This window comes from Condylostylus longicornis, unplaced genomic scaffold (assembly GCF_029603195.1).
Source record: "Condylostylus longicornis isolate FDR11 unplaced genomic scaffold, ASM2960319v2 ptg000077l, whole genome shotgun sequence".
In the NCBI taxonomy this organism is placed as follows: Eukaryota; Metazoa; Arthropoda; class Insecta; order Diptera; family Dolichopodidae; genus Condylostylus; species Condylostylus longicornis.
Window position 1 is genome coordinate 5,343,606 of NW_026578045.1, and position 17,314 is coordinate 5,360,919.

General features: G+C 22.3%; 2 protein-coding genes and 1 non-coding gene across 3 annotated transcripts; 1 reads left to right on the plus strand and 2 right to left on the minus strand.

Annotated features, from left to right (window-relative positions):
• Positions 1-1,098: 1,098 nt before the first annotated feature.
• On the minus strand, positions 1,099-3,085 carry LOC129612860 (kelch domain-containing protein 4). Its single transcript, XM_055526650.1, has 4 exons — positions 2,867-3,085; positions 2,504-2,809; positions 2,005-2,425; positions 1,099-1,947 (listed from the first exon to the last, which is right to left on the minus strand). Exons 1-4 carry the CDS (start codon positions 2,978-2,980, stop codon positions 1,262-1,264), a joined length of 1,527 nt encoding a protein of 508 aa, XP_055382625.1. The 5' UTR covers positions 2,981-3,085; the 3' UTR covers positions 1,099-1,261.
• Positions 3,086-4,311: 1,226 nt separating this feature from the next.
• LOC129612837 (homeobox protein 9-like) lies at positions 4,312-14,335 on the minus strand. The gene is made up of 5 exons (XM_055526620.1): positions 14,268-14,335; positions 10,529-10,618; positions 5,432-5,458; positions 5,184-5,342; positions 4,312-5,108 (listed from the first exon to the last, which is right to left on the minus strand). Exons 1-5 carry the CDS (start codon positions 14,314-14,316, stop codon positions 4,756-4,758), a joined length of 678 nt encoding a protein of 225 aa, XP_055382595.1. The 5' UTR covers positions 14,317-14,335; the 3' UTR covers positions 4,312-4,755.
• On the plus strand, positions 14,029-14,102 carry Trnai-aau (transfer RNA isoleucine (anticodon AAU)). Its single transcript has one exon. It is a non-coding gene; the product is annotated as a tRNA-Ile (tRNA).
• Positions 14,336-17,314: the final 2,979 nt, after the last annotated feature.

Consider the following 17,314-nt stretch of genomic DNA (forward strand, 5'->3'; position numbering starts at 1 on the left):
TTTTTGTAAAAATTATGATTCATTATTAAATTATGTATCATTATTATAATAATAATTGATTGAGAACGGATGTAATGTATGTATGTGCTATGTCATAGCATCATCATAAATCAACGGAATGAAAAGTTAAGTGATTGTCAAGAATTAAAAATTAACTGAAGTTTTTTTTAAATATTGGGTTCGCTTGTGAAATATTAAACAAAAAGTTTCTCCCAAAGGAAACAAAAAGTATTTTTTCTTACTTTAAAGTTATTTGTGAAATTTAGATTTTTTTTTGAGAGATTTACAATCAGATTTATTTATGCAATCAAAAATTTAAAAAGTTTAAATGCAAAAAGTAATTTTTGTTAATAATGTTCATATAAAAAATTGCCAATTTTGAATATCGCATGTGTGTAAGACTAATTAAATAATACAAACTAATTTTGCTTAGAAAACAAAACTCTGGTGTTCAAACTCCGACCCTGGTTTTTAAAACAAACAAAAACAAATGTTTTCTTTTATAGGTGGTATTCGCAAACACATGGTGGAAAACTTCCTCTTTTAAATGCAAACAGCAGTTTAGAATTATGCACCTTTTCTTTTTTGGAAACATTTTAATTCTCTTTGCCATCTTGTTTTGTTTTATACTTTACTTTATTTTTAGAATTGTTCATTCACTAGGCTTTTTATTGAATAAAGTTACAAAAATTTTGTTTTTTTGCTCTTTACTTGCTTACAAGCATCATTGACATTGAATTGTCAACTTCAATTTGACAATGCTTGGGCTTGAGAAAGAGACTTACGTTAAGTAAGTCTTGGATTTTTTGTTTTTTTTTTTGTTTAAGAGATATTTCAAAGATCTTGGATTTTTTTACAGAGTGAAAGAAACAAAGATGCTCCTTTCTTTAGTATTTCCAATTCGTTGCATGAAATGAATGCAATTTAATTCCCATTCCTGATCATTATATATTTTCGAACACATGTTTCGTTATTAAACACAACGATTTAGTTAAAATACAATATTTCTCTTGATTATCAGACAATTCAAATTACAATTTCATTTCGAGGCTTGGCCATATATAAAAATTTAAAAATAATTAAGATTGCGAGTTTTGCTTATACTAGCAGAATATAAAATAAGTAGACGTATATTTTTATTTAAAATATAAAAATAATTGGTTTCTCATTCAATAATTACGTTAAGTATAAAATCTGCAAATAACACAAATTTGTTGAAAAGCAAAATTGAGACACACAAAAAAAAACATAGTAACTTTTCTTAATCTGTTTCCATACTTTCACCGTCTTCATCTTCATCAGTTTCAGTTTCACTGTCACTACCAGTTTCAGAACCACTACTATCTTTATCATAATCATCATCCATCCAATCATGTTGGGTGTTTGTTATTATAGTTTTCCATTCATCCAATTTATGCAGATCCAATGAATATAAATCGTTATAAGTGAATTGTTTATTGTAATCATCTTCATAAATCCCACCATAAACATAAAGATTTCCCTTTATAACACATAAGCCAGCATTCATTCGATGTGATGGTTCAAATTTTGATATCGTACCTTCTTTATGTGTATGTATTTCGGATGACGATGAACTAGGTCCAGCCACAGTTATTGTAAAAATACCATCAGTAGTTGTTTGAGTTTTTGTTTCTTCTTTACTTTCGTCCATTTCACAGTCGGCAACTCCAGTTTTTTTTCCTTTAGATTTTTCTTTTTTATGTATATCCAGCAAGCGCCATGTATTATTTGAAATGTCTAAACAATAAAGCTCATTACCAAATTGACCTCTCAAATTTTCTTCATCTTCTTCTATATCCATTACACCACCAAAACAATAAACTTTTCCGTTAGCAGCTTGAGCAAAGCCAACACTACTACGTGGTAAAGGTTTAAATCCACCAGGTTTTACTGTTGTCCATTTGAATTTTTCATTTGGTTGCGATTCTAAAAACAAGTTATATTTAAAAATGTGCCTAATTATGCATATATATTGTGTATTACTGTCCGGAGTTAAAGCAAACATATCCGTGTGAGTGGTCCCCCTGTCGATTTCTTTTTTAACTTGAGACTTACTGTAACCACCCCATATAAGAATCTTACCATCAGGTGATGCTGATATACAGCAACCAGATCTTGGAGGAGGTAAAATAGTACCCGTAATATCAATTTTTAACCAAGTATATGATTCCAAAGAAAACATATGAACATCATTAAAATATTTATATGCTTGATTATTATCATGAAAACCACCAAATACAATTAATTTCTTTTTTGTAACAGTCATTCGATGTCCACTACGTGGTGATGGTCCATTTGGTGCAGATATTTTTTCCCATCTTTTATTTGCCAATTGAAAAACCCACAGATCTTTGTAATGATAAAATTGCATTTGTGAAGGACTCGCATGTTCTCCTCCAAATAACTAGAAAATAAAGGTATCTATAGATTAAGCACACGTACATTTTTTAAAAATTTACGAAATTTTTTGTTTTTTATTTACCCACAATTGTCCACCTTCTTTAGCTACACTACACATCTGGTGACCACTTCTTGGTGCTGGACCAGATGGTGATTTCACTAATCTCCACTCATTTTTACTGATATTATAAAAGTACAAATCATTATAAATACAAATTTTTTGTCCATTAAAAAATTCTCCCCCAAAAAGGATTATTTCATCTTTTTCCGGATGAGCTGTTAATGTAAAATTTGATCGTGGACTTGGACATTCACATATTGTTTCTGTAACTTCTTTTAAACGTGCTTCTTCACTTTCTAAATTTGCAACGATTTCTTCAATAGCAGCCTATAAAAGTTTGAGAATTTTCTTTTTTTTTTTTCTCACAAGTGCTTAAATTTTTACCTCGCCAATTTTTAAAAGCAGCTTCTTTTGTTTTGCAGCAAGTTTCTTATCTGTTTTCATTGCTGTTTTTTCAGCTCCTTTACCTTTTTTCTTATTTTTATCTTTTTTACCCATTTTATATATTAAATTTTATATATAAAAAAATTTACAATATTTATAGTGTTTAATATATCAATTGCCTAGCCGCTTGCTTCAATTTCGAAGGAAAAGAAGATTGCTATTAAAGTTTATAAGGTAAGGTAGTTTTATTTACAAGTAGCACATGTACTTGACAATTAAATTTTCAAAATTAAATTGTCAAATTTAGGTGCTGTCGGTTGCATTAAAAAAAAAATTTTAAATCTTATTCAGCAGTCTAAAAATATATCAAAATATTTTCACTCAAATTTTGAGTTTCTTTTTTATTTTCAAAAATTTTCACCAAATTCACAATGAAAAGTCGAAAATTGAGCATTTTCATATAAAAATTGAGCAATAAAAAAGGAGGCTTTTTTGTTTATAATTAATTAAGTTTTAATTTTTGTAAAATATAAATTTAGGAAATGTAAAATCAAAGTTGATAAACAAGTGGAAACTATTTGAGATTGTTCAATTGCAATTAGCTACATAAAAAGGGGATAGCGTTTTTCAAATTAAATAGGATTTGGAAGACATGTTTGTTTCAATAACAAATTAAACAGTTATTCGAAAGGATGATTTTGTTTAAAAAATGAAGAAAATTTCAAGAAAAAATCATATTCCAATTGAAAAATTAAAATACATTCAATGTACATATGTATGCAAATTTCCATTACAAATTGATAAATCATAGCTCATCAGCAGATTTATATGAAAAATTATATGAAATTTACAAATTCACAGGTGGGTATGTAGTTTCATATATATTTATGTAGAACTAAGTATGTAACTTATTCAACTCTTGATTTTAGGTAAGGTATAAACGGTTCAGAAATGGTCTAACAGTTTTAAGTTTTTACATTTTACATTTATGCAAATTTACACTTAGTTTTGTTTTGAATATGAAATAATTACTAAATCTAAAGGACAATTAATATTTTGGACTAGAGGATTTATAATTAAGTGTAATGAGACAATTTTCCAGAATTGGAAAGTTTCATATTTTAAAGGTATTTTGATGTTTAATATGTAATCATTATTATTTATTTGGTTTTTTTAATGGGCTTTATAACCCCTTTAGATTTTATCAGGCTCTTTTATCTGTAATTAAAGATTAAAATTATTTACATATTTTTAATCAACTTTTATTAAATTTTTTTTAATTTCGTTTATAATTTTAATATTATAATCATTTTTTTTTGAAAATTAATTAGAGAAGTATTTTACTTAAATAATTCAATTTAATTCTGCTACAAAATTTTAAAAACATTTTAATTTAACTTTTATATTTAATTAATTTATATTAAGAGAGAGTATTTTTATTATATTACGAAGTAATTTATTTCGGGGACCTTAATCAACATATTTTTTTTTTAAAATTAATAAGAATCAAATAAAAAAATTAAATGTACATAATTAAAAAAAATGTCATAGTACTTTTTAAATTTAAATGTCTAATTCATCAAAAATGAATTGCTTTAAAATAAAATACCTTAAATGTAGGCGTGCATCCTAATATTTAAGTGAAATTCTATGTTCTTTTTTAATAATTTTATGAGATTATTATAAAATGAGTAAATAATTATTTCTTTTTGAATATAAATTATAGAGTTTTCCCAATACATTTTAAATATGTGTCAATATTGACAATATTTTTTAAAAATTTTAAATACATACTAATTGTTATATAAATATAAAGAATAAATTTTAATCCCATATCGTTAAAAAAAATATATGTAAATGTATAAATGTGTAAGTTGAAAAATATAATATTAAAATTTCGCTTTTGACCAACTTGAATCGAAACCAGCTGCTGAATCAGAATCATCAGAATCTTGAAAAATAATTTTTTGATCATGACTTAAAAATTTTTTATCAGTTGTTAATTGATTTGGTGTACTTGGCATACTATTAAAACCATCTTGTGATCTTTTTGTCTTACTATTTCGTTTTGAATTTTTTGATGGTGGTGGCATATTTTTATCATATGGTTTCGGTATATTATCAACAGATCCCCATGTTTTATGTATTTTATCATTATTATTATTATTATTGCTTAAATGTACTGGTATGCTCGCTCTCATCTGATGTGCTCGAGGATTCTGAGATGGTGGTGGCATCATACCTACAAATTTAAATTAAAACAAAATTTTTAACATTAATTTTTTTTATAAAACCAATAATATAAAAAAAATATTACCACTTTGCAGTTGGTTTTGGTGATGGTAATGGTGATGATTGTTGTTTTGATTCGTATTTCCATTGCTCCCTCCCACTCCCAGAAAATTGCTGAATGCTTCTGTCGTCTTTTTCACTCGGACATTCAAAGAGCCAATCCGAAGGAATCCCGAGTCTTTTTCTTCAAATTTCATTTAATGTTAAAAGAAAAAAAAAGAAGAAAATAAAATTAATTTCATTTATTTAAAATTAAAAATTTATCACACTTACCTATATTCTTTTTCTTTGCTTTGATTTCTAAATATTTAAAAGTTATATTAACAAAAAAAGAAGGAAAAATAAAATGAATTTTTATTAATAATAATTATTTTTTAATATATTTTTTCAAAGCATTTATTCAGAATAAAAAAAAACATGTAAAAAAATGTAAAAATAAATATTAATATTGAATTATATAAAAAATAAAAAACGTCACATTGAAATGAATGAAAAAATTTTCGTATTTAAATTAAAAAATGTGTTCACATTTAAAATTACAAAAACTTTTAATGTACATTTTTTTTAAGTAAAATAAAAATTTATAATACAACATTTATTAAATAATGGTTCTATTTGTATCATTTTAGCGAATCCATTATATGAGATGAAATGGTGAAAGTTTTTACAGTTTTTACAAAATTGAAGATGATCGAAAATGATAAGGAAGTATAACATTAACTAAAAAATGATACTTAAGCTGACCTATTAAATATATTTACAAAAAATATATAAAAATGGAAGGAATGATCCACAATTATTTCATAATTTCTAAAGCTACGTTATAATAAAAATATAATTGAATATATAATTGAATATCACATCATAAATCTATGCATTGATTTCTTATTGCAATTTATGATTTATGATTGCATTCTATGATTAAATTTAAGTAACGTATTAGGTGAAAAGGGGATTTAGGATATAATGGTACTGAGTTTGATATTAATAGTTTCTAGTAGTCAAGATTATAGTAAGAATAAATGATCTAACTTTGATTTTTGTTTTGCTCATATTACCTGAATAAATCTAAACATTTTAGTATTTACTACTTAGTTTTCATGAAAGGTACGATTAATTAAATAAAACATTTTACTTCTAACATATATCTAACAATAAATAATGATTTAAATTTTAAAATTACTCTAAATTTTACTAATTATGTAAATGTAGTATTGCAAAATTTTTTTAAATGTATTAACAAGTTTTTTATTAAATTAAAACTTTAATCTACATCACTAATTTTAAAAATGAAAAAGAGAATATTGTAATCATTTTTCTTATACTACATAATTATTACATAAATTTGACAACTTTATAATTATAATACCAAAAAAAAAAAATTACTTAATAAATTATAAAAATATCTAGGTATATTTAAGTATTTTGAAAAATATCCAATACCGGAAACATTTTAGAATAAAGATGGTTCTACAAATATTTATTTTATAAAATTAATTCATATGATAATTATTAATTAAATTATAAATTTTGCTTGAATTATTAATTAAAATATTCAAATATTTTTAGGAACGCAAAACACATAAAGTCATCATTGGATTGGAATCGTACTCATTATTGGATACAAATTCTGAAGTAAAAACTTTAATGCATAAATTAATGATCATTCTAGGAACATGATAATGTAACATAAATAGAATTTAATTAATATGTAATATATTACGTTAATGCAAATCCAAGGATCTGTTACATTAACCATATTTTAATAAATAATTAATTTAAAACTTTATAAAAATTAAAACTTTATGACATTAATTTTAAATTGCATATTATTCTAGAATATTTATTTTATTTGTTATCATATGAAATAATTTTAATTTAATTTGTAGCATTAAAAAACACAATTAATTAATTAAGCACATAAATATTAAAATTTATTAAATTGAAATTTAAGAAACTTACCGATATACTTACATAAAAACATAAAAGAAAAAAAGGAATTTTGATACAGTGGAATTCCTTTAACTCGAACAACTCTATATATCTTAGAAAAAAGTTTAAATACAGTCAACGCAATTAAATATGAATATATAACTCTATACTTGAAAGCGTTAATTAAATTCAGTTTGATTTAAAGAGTGTTCGAGTACAGGAAGTTTCAATTTTATATTTAAAAAAGAAAAAAATTATAATATGCTATACTATCAGGAATGTGTAGTTATAGTACTAATTTACCTATATATATATATTAATTTCGGTTTAATAATTTTATATAGAAATCAAAGCTCGTAAATTTTCATTAAATTAAAAAAAAATGTAGTAGAAATTCTTTCATTATATTATATGTAAATTTCGAAATATTGACCATTAAAAGTAAAATTTTGAAAAAAACTAGAGATTTTATCATAGAATAAATAACAATATATGAAAGAACACAATTCAAATATAAAAAAGGTCGATTTAGATATTTAAAAAAAAAGGTTTGTCTTTAATGAGATAAATAATTTTTTACACGTATAAAGTATGTTTTATATTTACTATATTGCATTTAATAAATTTGTTCATTACAGTTCCGCAATATTTTCAATAATAAACTAAATTTTTGATGAGATTGTAATGATTGTAAAAGCTGCATGACTAATAATTATAAGAACAATTATTTGTTTTTTAATATTAATGTAATATAGAAAAGTAATTTATTATAAAAGAAAATAATTAGTGTATAGGCTCTTCTGAAAACGCAGTATATGAACACAATTCCTAAAATCAAAAAAACTAAATAAAACTAAAATAACTTTTTTGGATTGATTGATAAGAAGTACAAAAAAGATCGCAATTTTCATCTTTTTTGATAATTAAGCTATTGCAGTTAGAAATTTCTGAAATCGCAATTTTAGTTCCTTTTAGAAAAGCTGCTATTGCAGTTCTGCATTTTTAAAAGCACTGCTTTACTGTTTAATCAGTTCTTATTAGGCATATACACTGCAATCTATTTAGTACTAAGTTAGAACTGGCTTTTCAGAAGAACCTTTTTATTAATTAAGCGCAGCGTATTGTGTGTGTATTCGAAATTTTTTGTAAATTTTGTTTGTATATAATTTGAAACAAAAAGAGCGAAAATTAAATTTTTAATAGAATCAAATTTTTCCTTTTTTTTTACAATAACATGCAAAATATTTTGAATTTTGAATTAAATCAATCACATATATATACACACAAAAAAAAAAAAGATATGTAATAAACAAGATTAAAAGCAGCAAAAATTAAATTTAATTAATAAAATTATGCTTTATAAAGTGCATATATTTTTTTTTTTGCTTTTTATGCTCATAATATAGACTCTTGTTTTCACACTTGTGATAAAAACTTGCCTTAGTGATAAAAATCCTTTACTTTTAACCTTCAAACGCATTGCTTCTATTTCTAATTTTATTATTATAATTTTTTAAATTAATTTTTTTAATTTATAGTAATTTTATAACCAATCACCATCATAGGAGAAATTAGGACAATTAATTTAATTTTTAATTATTTTATTTTGGAGTTTTATATATGTGGAAATAGAAAATGCGCAGCATTTTGTCATAGAATAAGAAAAAAGAGAATTTAAGTTTTTATTTTTTAATTTAAATTAAATTAAATATTTAATATTTATAAAATTTTTAATAAAAAAAAATGCATATACATATTTAAAATATAATAGAAATTATAATACTTTTTAAGATTTGAAAAAAATTGTATATAATAAATTTAAAATATATAAAAAAAAAACATAAGAAATAACATGCAATAAAATATAAGTAGAATACATAAAAGAAATAATTGATAATTATTAAAGAAGTCGCTATATTTTATAATTATAGGAGTCGTTTAAATCTGGTAGAAATAAGAGAATTTTTCATTTGTTTATGTCTAACTTGTAAATAAAAAGTAATTATAATTGGAATATTTTATTAAGACTATTTTGTTAAAAAAAATTTTTATAATTATATTGTGAATAGAATAAATATATAATATAATATTTTAACCCATTAATTTCACGCTATTGTGGTGGTATGCACTTAATAACACAATATTAACCCAATATGAAATTGTTCGCTGCGCCTTTAAGCTTAGTGTTATAATAGATACACTGGAATAAATGGGTTAAATAAATTCCCGGAATGATACTAGATGAATTAGATTAATTATATGAAAAGAATTGCACATTCGAATCTCTTAATAATTAGTGTAGGAATGTATAAAAAACTTTTTCTGAGAATTTTCAATTTCTCGGTAAAAATAGGTAGTTATTGGTTGATGAGTTTATTGTGAGATGATGAGGTTAGTGTTCTAATAAACCTTATTTTAGATTTATATAAATTTATATATAAGGTCTAATTCATTAGATAGGATAATTGACAAGTATATAATTTTAAAACAGAAAAATAAAATAGTACTAATTCAGTTTTTCATCTTTTTTTTTAAGACTATAGAATTATCTGAATTGTTTTTTTCCGCTATGCAATATAGATCAATAACAAAGATTTTTGGCAAAATAATTTGATTATAGAAATATTTCTTGTAAGTGAATAATTGTATAATGTATTTGTTCACATATTCACTGGGATGAGTTCATTTAAAAAGCGACTCCTTTTCATCTATATTTTGATTTTAAAGCGACTTTTAAATATTCATTTCTAAAAATTTTTGATCTTAAAATAAATTGTATAATATAAAAGTAACGTAACAAATATATTTTGGTTAGTAAATAAAATCAAGCTAATGAAAATTAGTTATATTAAGAAAAATGTAACAAAAATATTTATATAATAACAATAAGCATTAAATTATAAATTTATAATTTAAAATCCAATATTCCAAAAAAAAAAAAATTTATAAAATTTGTGTAAAGTATAAAAAAACAGGAATAGAAATTTTTAAAATAATTTTTTCAATTTTTAAAAGATTTCTTAGACGAAACCATTTTCTTTAATGTTGATGATTTTTCTTTTAATGATGGTAATGTTGTTAAATTATTATTATCTGATGTTGCTGCTGCTGTTGTCATTAAAGTTGTAGCTGGTATAAGTCTTTCATCGACTTCATCAAAACCAACATCATTATTATGTTGATTATCTTGAATATTATGACTCATACGTTTATTTATATTATAATTTTTATATTGTTCACGCATTAATAATGGTGAATTTTTTTTATTTTTACCAACCATTAATGATTTAGCCCTTTGTAATGGACTATTATTACTATATGTATTAAATGTTGTTGATCTTTGAGGTTGTGAACGTTTTTTATGTATTACTGTACCCATATTATATTTATGTGGATTTATAGATTGTTGTTGTTGTAATAAAATATCAAAATACTCACTGCTATATGTTGATGCTGATACAGTTGTACGTTGACGACGATAATCTAATGGTTTATTACCACTCCAATCAGTTATATCACGATTTGCTTCTATATATTATTTGAAAAAAAAAAAAATATAAGAAAAAAAAATTATATGTATTTATATTTAATTTTTTAATATAATTTATTTTGCTGTTTGAATTGAATACATGCTAAAAATTTTGAATAGTTTGATAATTTGGAATAAGAAAATTTTTAATAAAAATAATAACACTTAATATAAATAGCAGATTCTGGCAGTAAGAATTTAAATACTTGAAAAACACATAATTTGGAGCCTATACAAATTTAGGATGAAAACTCAAAAGCCTTCAATGTAACAATAAGAATTCAAAATATTCTTTATTTTTGTGAAATTTTTATATATGTATGTATTTAGGACTTAGGATAAAATAACAAAACAATGATATTTTCAAGAATAAAGCCATAAATATAACAAACTAATTTTATAAATTTTCGAAAAAAAATTTTGAACAAAAAAGATTGATGGTTGTCATTCCTCTTCAATATAACAATAATTTAGACAAAAAAACTTCAATTTATTTTCCGAATTAATTATATTTTTTATGATCCGAACTCAAATTGTATTTTATTCAAGCATAAAATCTTTTCGACAATAATAAATAAATTCAAAATAAAATTCAATAAAAATTTAAATTGAATTCATTTTCTTCTTTTTAATTTTATTAGTAGCATGGTTATAAATTTGGAGTAGCGAAAATTCATTTTGACCAGTTGTCAATTTAAATTTCTATTTCATTGAATCAAAAATTGAAGTATGAAAAAAATTTATAATAGTCATATGAGTGATAACAGAGATGACAGTATCTTCTTCAAGTCTTAAGTTGGCTGGCTTATTTTTGGTTGATATTAGTATTGGTTTATATTTTAAATAAGTGTTGGACCCATTTATTTTGGCATGATATTGAATTACAAACACTTAACATACACACATAATGTTACACATATATGTATATATATAATGTATGAATACTATTATTTCTGATCAATGATTTTTGATACCTTGATGCACATTTGATTGACAGGTGATAAGGTTCAATTTGGAATAGTATGTATAAAACAAAAACAAATAAAAGATCCGACAAATCGGTATTATCTTTTAATTTTTATGTTTGTTTTTTAGTTATTTATGTATTACTTATTGTCTATCTGTACACATATATGTATGTATAATGACTTTTACATCAACATGTCTTTTATAAATAATGAATAAAAAACTATGTATTATTTAAGTATATCAAGTGAAACAATGTAAAAATAAAGAACAAATTACTACGTAAACAGAATTGGAGTTCTAAATGACTTGAAATGCAAATAAAATCAGTTAAGCCAAATATAAGGACCGCAATTGATATAGTTTAGAACAATATCCTGGAACAAAATTTAAAGTAAGTTTTTCATAATTTTAGTATTATTAATTTGAATTGTTAGATATTTTTATTGTCATTAATGTCATACTTAAATTGAAGTCACTTCTACTTTAATCTGGTATTGCGGCCTATACATGTACATATGAATATTTGAGTATAAAAACTTCGGGTAATTATTTCCGATATTTTACATTCCGATACAATGTAGTTTAGGCGGTAAAATGTACATACTTAAATATATATATTTAAAATTACAAAATTTTCAGATAAATTACAAATATTTAATAAAATTAATAAAAAAATAAATAAAAATTGTTTATTTTAATTAATGTTTTCTTCAATAAACAATATTCACATAAATTTTTGTATATGTATATTTATTATAAATTTGTTGACTGTTTTAAATTTTTTTTTATTTATTTTTTAATATAAAAATGAAAATAAATCATATATTTATTCAATCAGTGTGAATAAATTAGAGTATAAAATAAATAACATTTTAGCTATACCACAAAAAAAAATGTTCCTATATATTATAATGAGTACTCATTATAATATGTATGTACATACATGTGTATACAGAAATAATATTGAATTTGCTAGTATTTAAATACCAACACAGACAAGAATATTAAGAAACTTAAATTGTTTCGGTAATCCTTTTAAGGGGCTAATTATACATATATATAACCTTCCTATATAATCATGCAAATTAACAAACCCTAATTACATCTAGGATATTATGAAAGCGTCTTTGAGAGGTGCAAATATGCACATTTATTCCGGTAGATGACTTTATGTATACTTTTTTTATTACGTAATAAATGAACGTTTTACATTAATATTGTTTTTTATTAAAAATACCTACTAAATTGAAAATCAATTTTGTTATACCAAACAAAGATGGCTTATGTATTATGTAAGTTGTTTATTTTATGAATTTATAAAATTATATAAAATATAGGCACAATTCTTTTTAGTAGCTTATTGTATTACTATATACATATTTGTTTTCTCTTATCCATTTAAGGTGTCCTTTTCAACAAGGAAAAAAATTATATTTTTTTTTTATCTTTTTTTTGTCTCGTTCTCCCTTTCTTTATTTTGAGAATCGGCATTTATCAAAATATATTTATTGTCCCATTTTTATTTTTATAGTTTTTTTTTATTTTTCAAAGATTTTGTTTGGGGCTTTTGGATTTTTTTTCTCTCATATTTATTTATTTATTGTTATTGTACCAAATCAATTTATTATCTGTTTTTAAATATTATACAAGTATATGTAATATATTTGTATTATTGATAACTTTAATATCATGATTTAATATATAAGTTTAAAAAAAAAAAAAAAATTATTATTATTTTTATACATGGTTATTAAGTGATTGAATTGCTTGTATAATATTATATAAGTATGAGATAAAATTGAATTGAATTGATGTAATAAATCAATAATAAATAAGTTTATTTAGAAATAAATTTATATAACAGAAAACAAATAAATATTTTTCTACATTTACAATAGGATTTTTGCAAATTATTATATATGGGGCTTCAGAATAATATTATAAAGTATAAGAAGGAGAAATAATATGATATTTAGATACATTATTAAAGTATATGTATTTTAAGAACTTATATCTATTTAATTTTGAAATAAAATTTTTAATTATAGCATAAAATATTGAAAATTTAGTAAAAAGAGATTTTAAGATTCAGCGGTTATTTTTATTTCGGAATTCTAGTAGCTAATATTTTGATGTTAATTAATATACATACATATTTACAATTGTAAATGCAACCGGAATTATATTAAGTACAATGCTAATTCCAATGCCCGGAATATTATTAAATTAACATGTTACCATAATATTTTTAATATTCACACTACTTTTCATTTACATTCTATAGTTAATTTTTTATTAAGCAGATAAATTTTTGAGTATAATTTTTGTTGAGTGAAAAATTTTTAGAGTGAAATTTTAAATGAGTTTCTTTTTGTATTATCAATTATGTTTAAAATGAGTACAATTTTCATATATGATAATTGACAAGAAATAGATATATGGCCCATTAGCTCAGTTGGCTAGAGCGTCGTGCTAATAACGCGAAGGTCGTGAGTTCGATCCTCCCATGGGCCAAACTAATTTTTTTTTTCCTACTTCTTTTAATATTTTATTTTACTTAAGATACTAACTAGTTTTTATAGTATAATATTATTCATTAAAATTCTTAAAATAAGAATTACTTTAATTGACGCTTGTTTATTTTGAGTACCTACTTATATGAAAAGAAATATTACTTACTATAAACATTACAGAGCAGTTCAAAAATATTATCTCTTCCAAATTGCATTGCCAAATGTAATGGTGTATAACCCTAAAAAAAAAAACAAAAAAATTTAGGATTAATATTAAATACTTAATGAATAAATGTCAATTTTCTTTAAAGTTCACTTTGTATAAAATTATTTACTCTTCCTTCATAATACGAGTATGTAGTAAGAAAATTGTTTTATTAATTTTTATTTAAACACCTTTACACATAAATGCTCTTTAATTTAATAATACTTTTTTAATTATTTTAAATATTCAATTTTCAAAAAAAAATGCTTTAAGATAAAGAGTTATTTGTATAGTATGTAAATTCATTAAAACTCATAAATAATTATTATAGGCAACCCTGGTGTTTTATACAAATTTTTTAATTGATAAGTGATGTTTGATTATAAATTCCATAAATTTGTCATCTTTTAAAAATTTTATAAAAAAATGTCAAGTATTAAATAAAATTTGCAATTTTCTTTTACATATTTCAATTTTTAGTTTCAATATCTTAGAAAATTTATTTTCTTTATGAGTGTACAAGAAGAAATTTATAATAATATTTTATTGACATGCAGACGAAATTTGAATGTCATGTGTCTTATAAATAAATTTGACATATTAAATAAATTTAGAGAAATATAATGGCAATTTATGTATGAATGTGTGCAAGTGTATTCAAAATAAAGAGTTTGCTATTTGCCAAGTAAAATTTAAAAAAAATGCGAATTTTATATTTATATTATAAAATTTATATTATACGTCATTCTTATGACCATTACGTTCAAGTAATATATTTATTATATATATACATGTATAAATATTTTATTATATAACAAAATATGTAAATTCATTTTATGATTTTAATTGAATTTTCCAATATTATTTAAATTTAATGTCAATCTTTAAAATAAAAGAAATACATATTAAAATATAAGTAATGAGAAAATCGAAGAATTATGATTAACAAATCATATTGATACATGAAATATACAAAAATGTATAATGAAAATAAGTTATGTATGTTTGACAAAAGTAGTAAAATAAAAGATAAATTTTTTAAAATAATTAAGGAGCATTTAATTATGCTCAACAAACACAAAAAATTTTAAATATCATTCATTTTTTAACAAAAAGTTTTAGTGTCGTCCTAAGTACATATAATTATAAAATATTTCAAAATTAATCGATTGATCAATTAAGAATCGATTAAAGACTTCAAATTTTGACTTTGAGTTTAATGAGTACTAAAATTACTCTGATTCAGTGTTCAGTCGTTGTTAATAAAGTTCACTGTGTGAATAATAATAAAACCAACTGCGGAAAATTATAAATATTATTGTGCTTATACTACTCAATAAAATTGATGAAATATTCATTTAACCCATACATTAATTGTGAATTCTAAATTATTGTAAAGCTCAGAATAAAGTCTAATATTTTCATTTACTTTTTGACATTATTAATAGCATGTAATTTCATTATTATCGCATAGTTGTGTTTTTTTCTTCAATATATTGGCGACTATCCCAATGCAGACAAAATCAATTACAAAAAGACAAAAATGGAGAGAATAAAGATTTTTTCTTTCCAAATAACACATTGGTAAAAAATTTTAAGTATTCAAAAGTTATGAGTGTTTTTTTTTTTTGTTTAAATTAAATTAAAGTCATTAATTTTATTCAAAAATAAAACAATTTTAATTATACATGTATACATATATGAGTTTTCGATAGTTTATTGATTCATAAATATTTTAACTTTTTAAAAAATTCTTTAAATTTTTTAATGATTTTTCTTTTGTATAAGATTATTCCATATAATCTGTCAAAATATTTTTATATGAATTTGTAATCGATATTAAAAATACAATCGATCAAAATTAATGGTTTATAAAGTAGCACATTTCGTATCTTTTGAACTAATTTCAATAATTTGAACATATTTACATAAATTTAATGGCATAGAAAAGATACAATTGGCTTTACATTAAAATTTTGTTAAATTTGGGAGGAAACTCAGATAAAATGAAGTATTTGTTAATATTTATGCAATATGCTAAAATTTCAACCATCTCTGAGTTGCTGTTTGCAAAACAAGTGACTTGTTGTTATAAACAATAGAATACTTTCTGCATTCGTGGAATTTTAAAATTCCTTATCAATTGAGCACAATAAGCTATCTGGCAAGGCTATATGAATTTTCGGGTAAGTAAATAAGTTAAGAAATTTATTGTAGAGAAAAAACATTTTCTAATATTTCCACTTTACTTGAAGAATTTTAGTTTTTTATTTTAAAATTACAAACGAAACGAGGGACGGACAGGATTAAATCAATCACAGTTTTTTTGAAAACAAAAAAAAAAAATTACTTCTGTTCTTTTTTCACTTTTTTCTAATAATTAATAACCGCGATAGATTTGAAAATAAATATTTTCCAAAATTAAAATGAATTTGAATTGAATAATAAGATAAAAATGTAGAAAAGAGTTAAAAATTTTTTAAGTATATAAAAATAACTTGAAGTAACAAATAATAATTCCTATTATTCTTTTAAAAATTTCCCTTTTTTTTCTCTTTTCAATTTATTTATTTATTAATTCTTAAAATATTTATCATTTTTTTTCTACCAAATCTCCATACGTTTTTTCAAAGGAACGAATTAACAAAAAAAAAACCTATCTTCTTCTTTTCAATTTTTTTTGAAAAAAAAAAAAGCTAGCGCCTCTTGATCTTAATCTTAATTCATATTTCTCATAATAATATGATGAGCTTCACAAAAAGCCTTTACAAAGGAATTAAAAATGTATAAACAGCATTTTATAATAAAAAAATAATTTCCTATCGTATACAAATTCACAATTTCCATCTTCAAAGGCATTTTATTTATAGTAGCCTCTCTTTAGAGAGTTATTATATACAGTATTAAGGGGATATTATTATTCTTTTGAAGAACATTTTATTTATTGCTATTATTAATTTTTAAAAAAAGAAACAATTTTTTTTTTTTGTTTGATATGTTGAAGAACA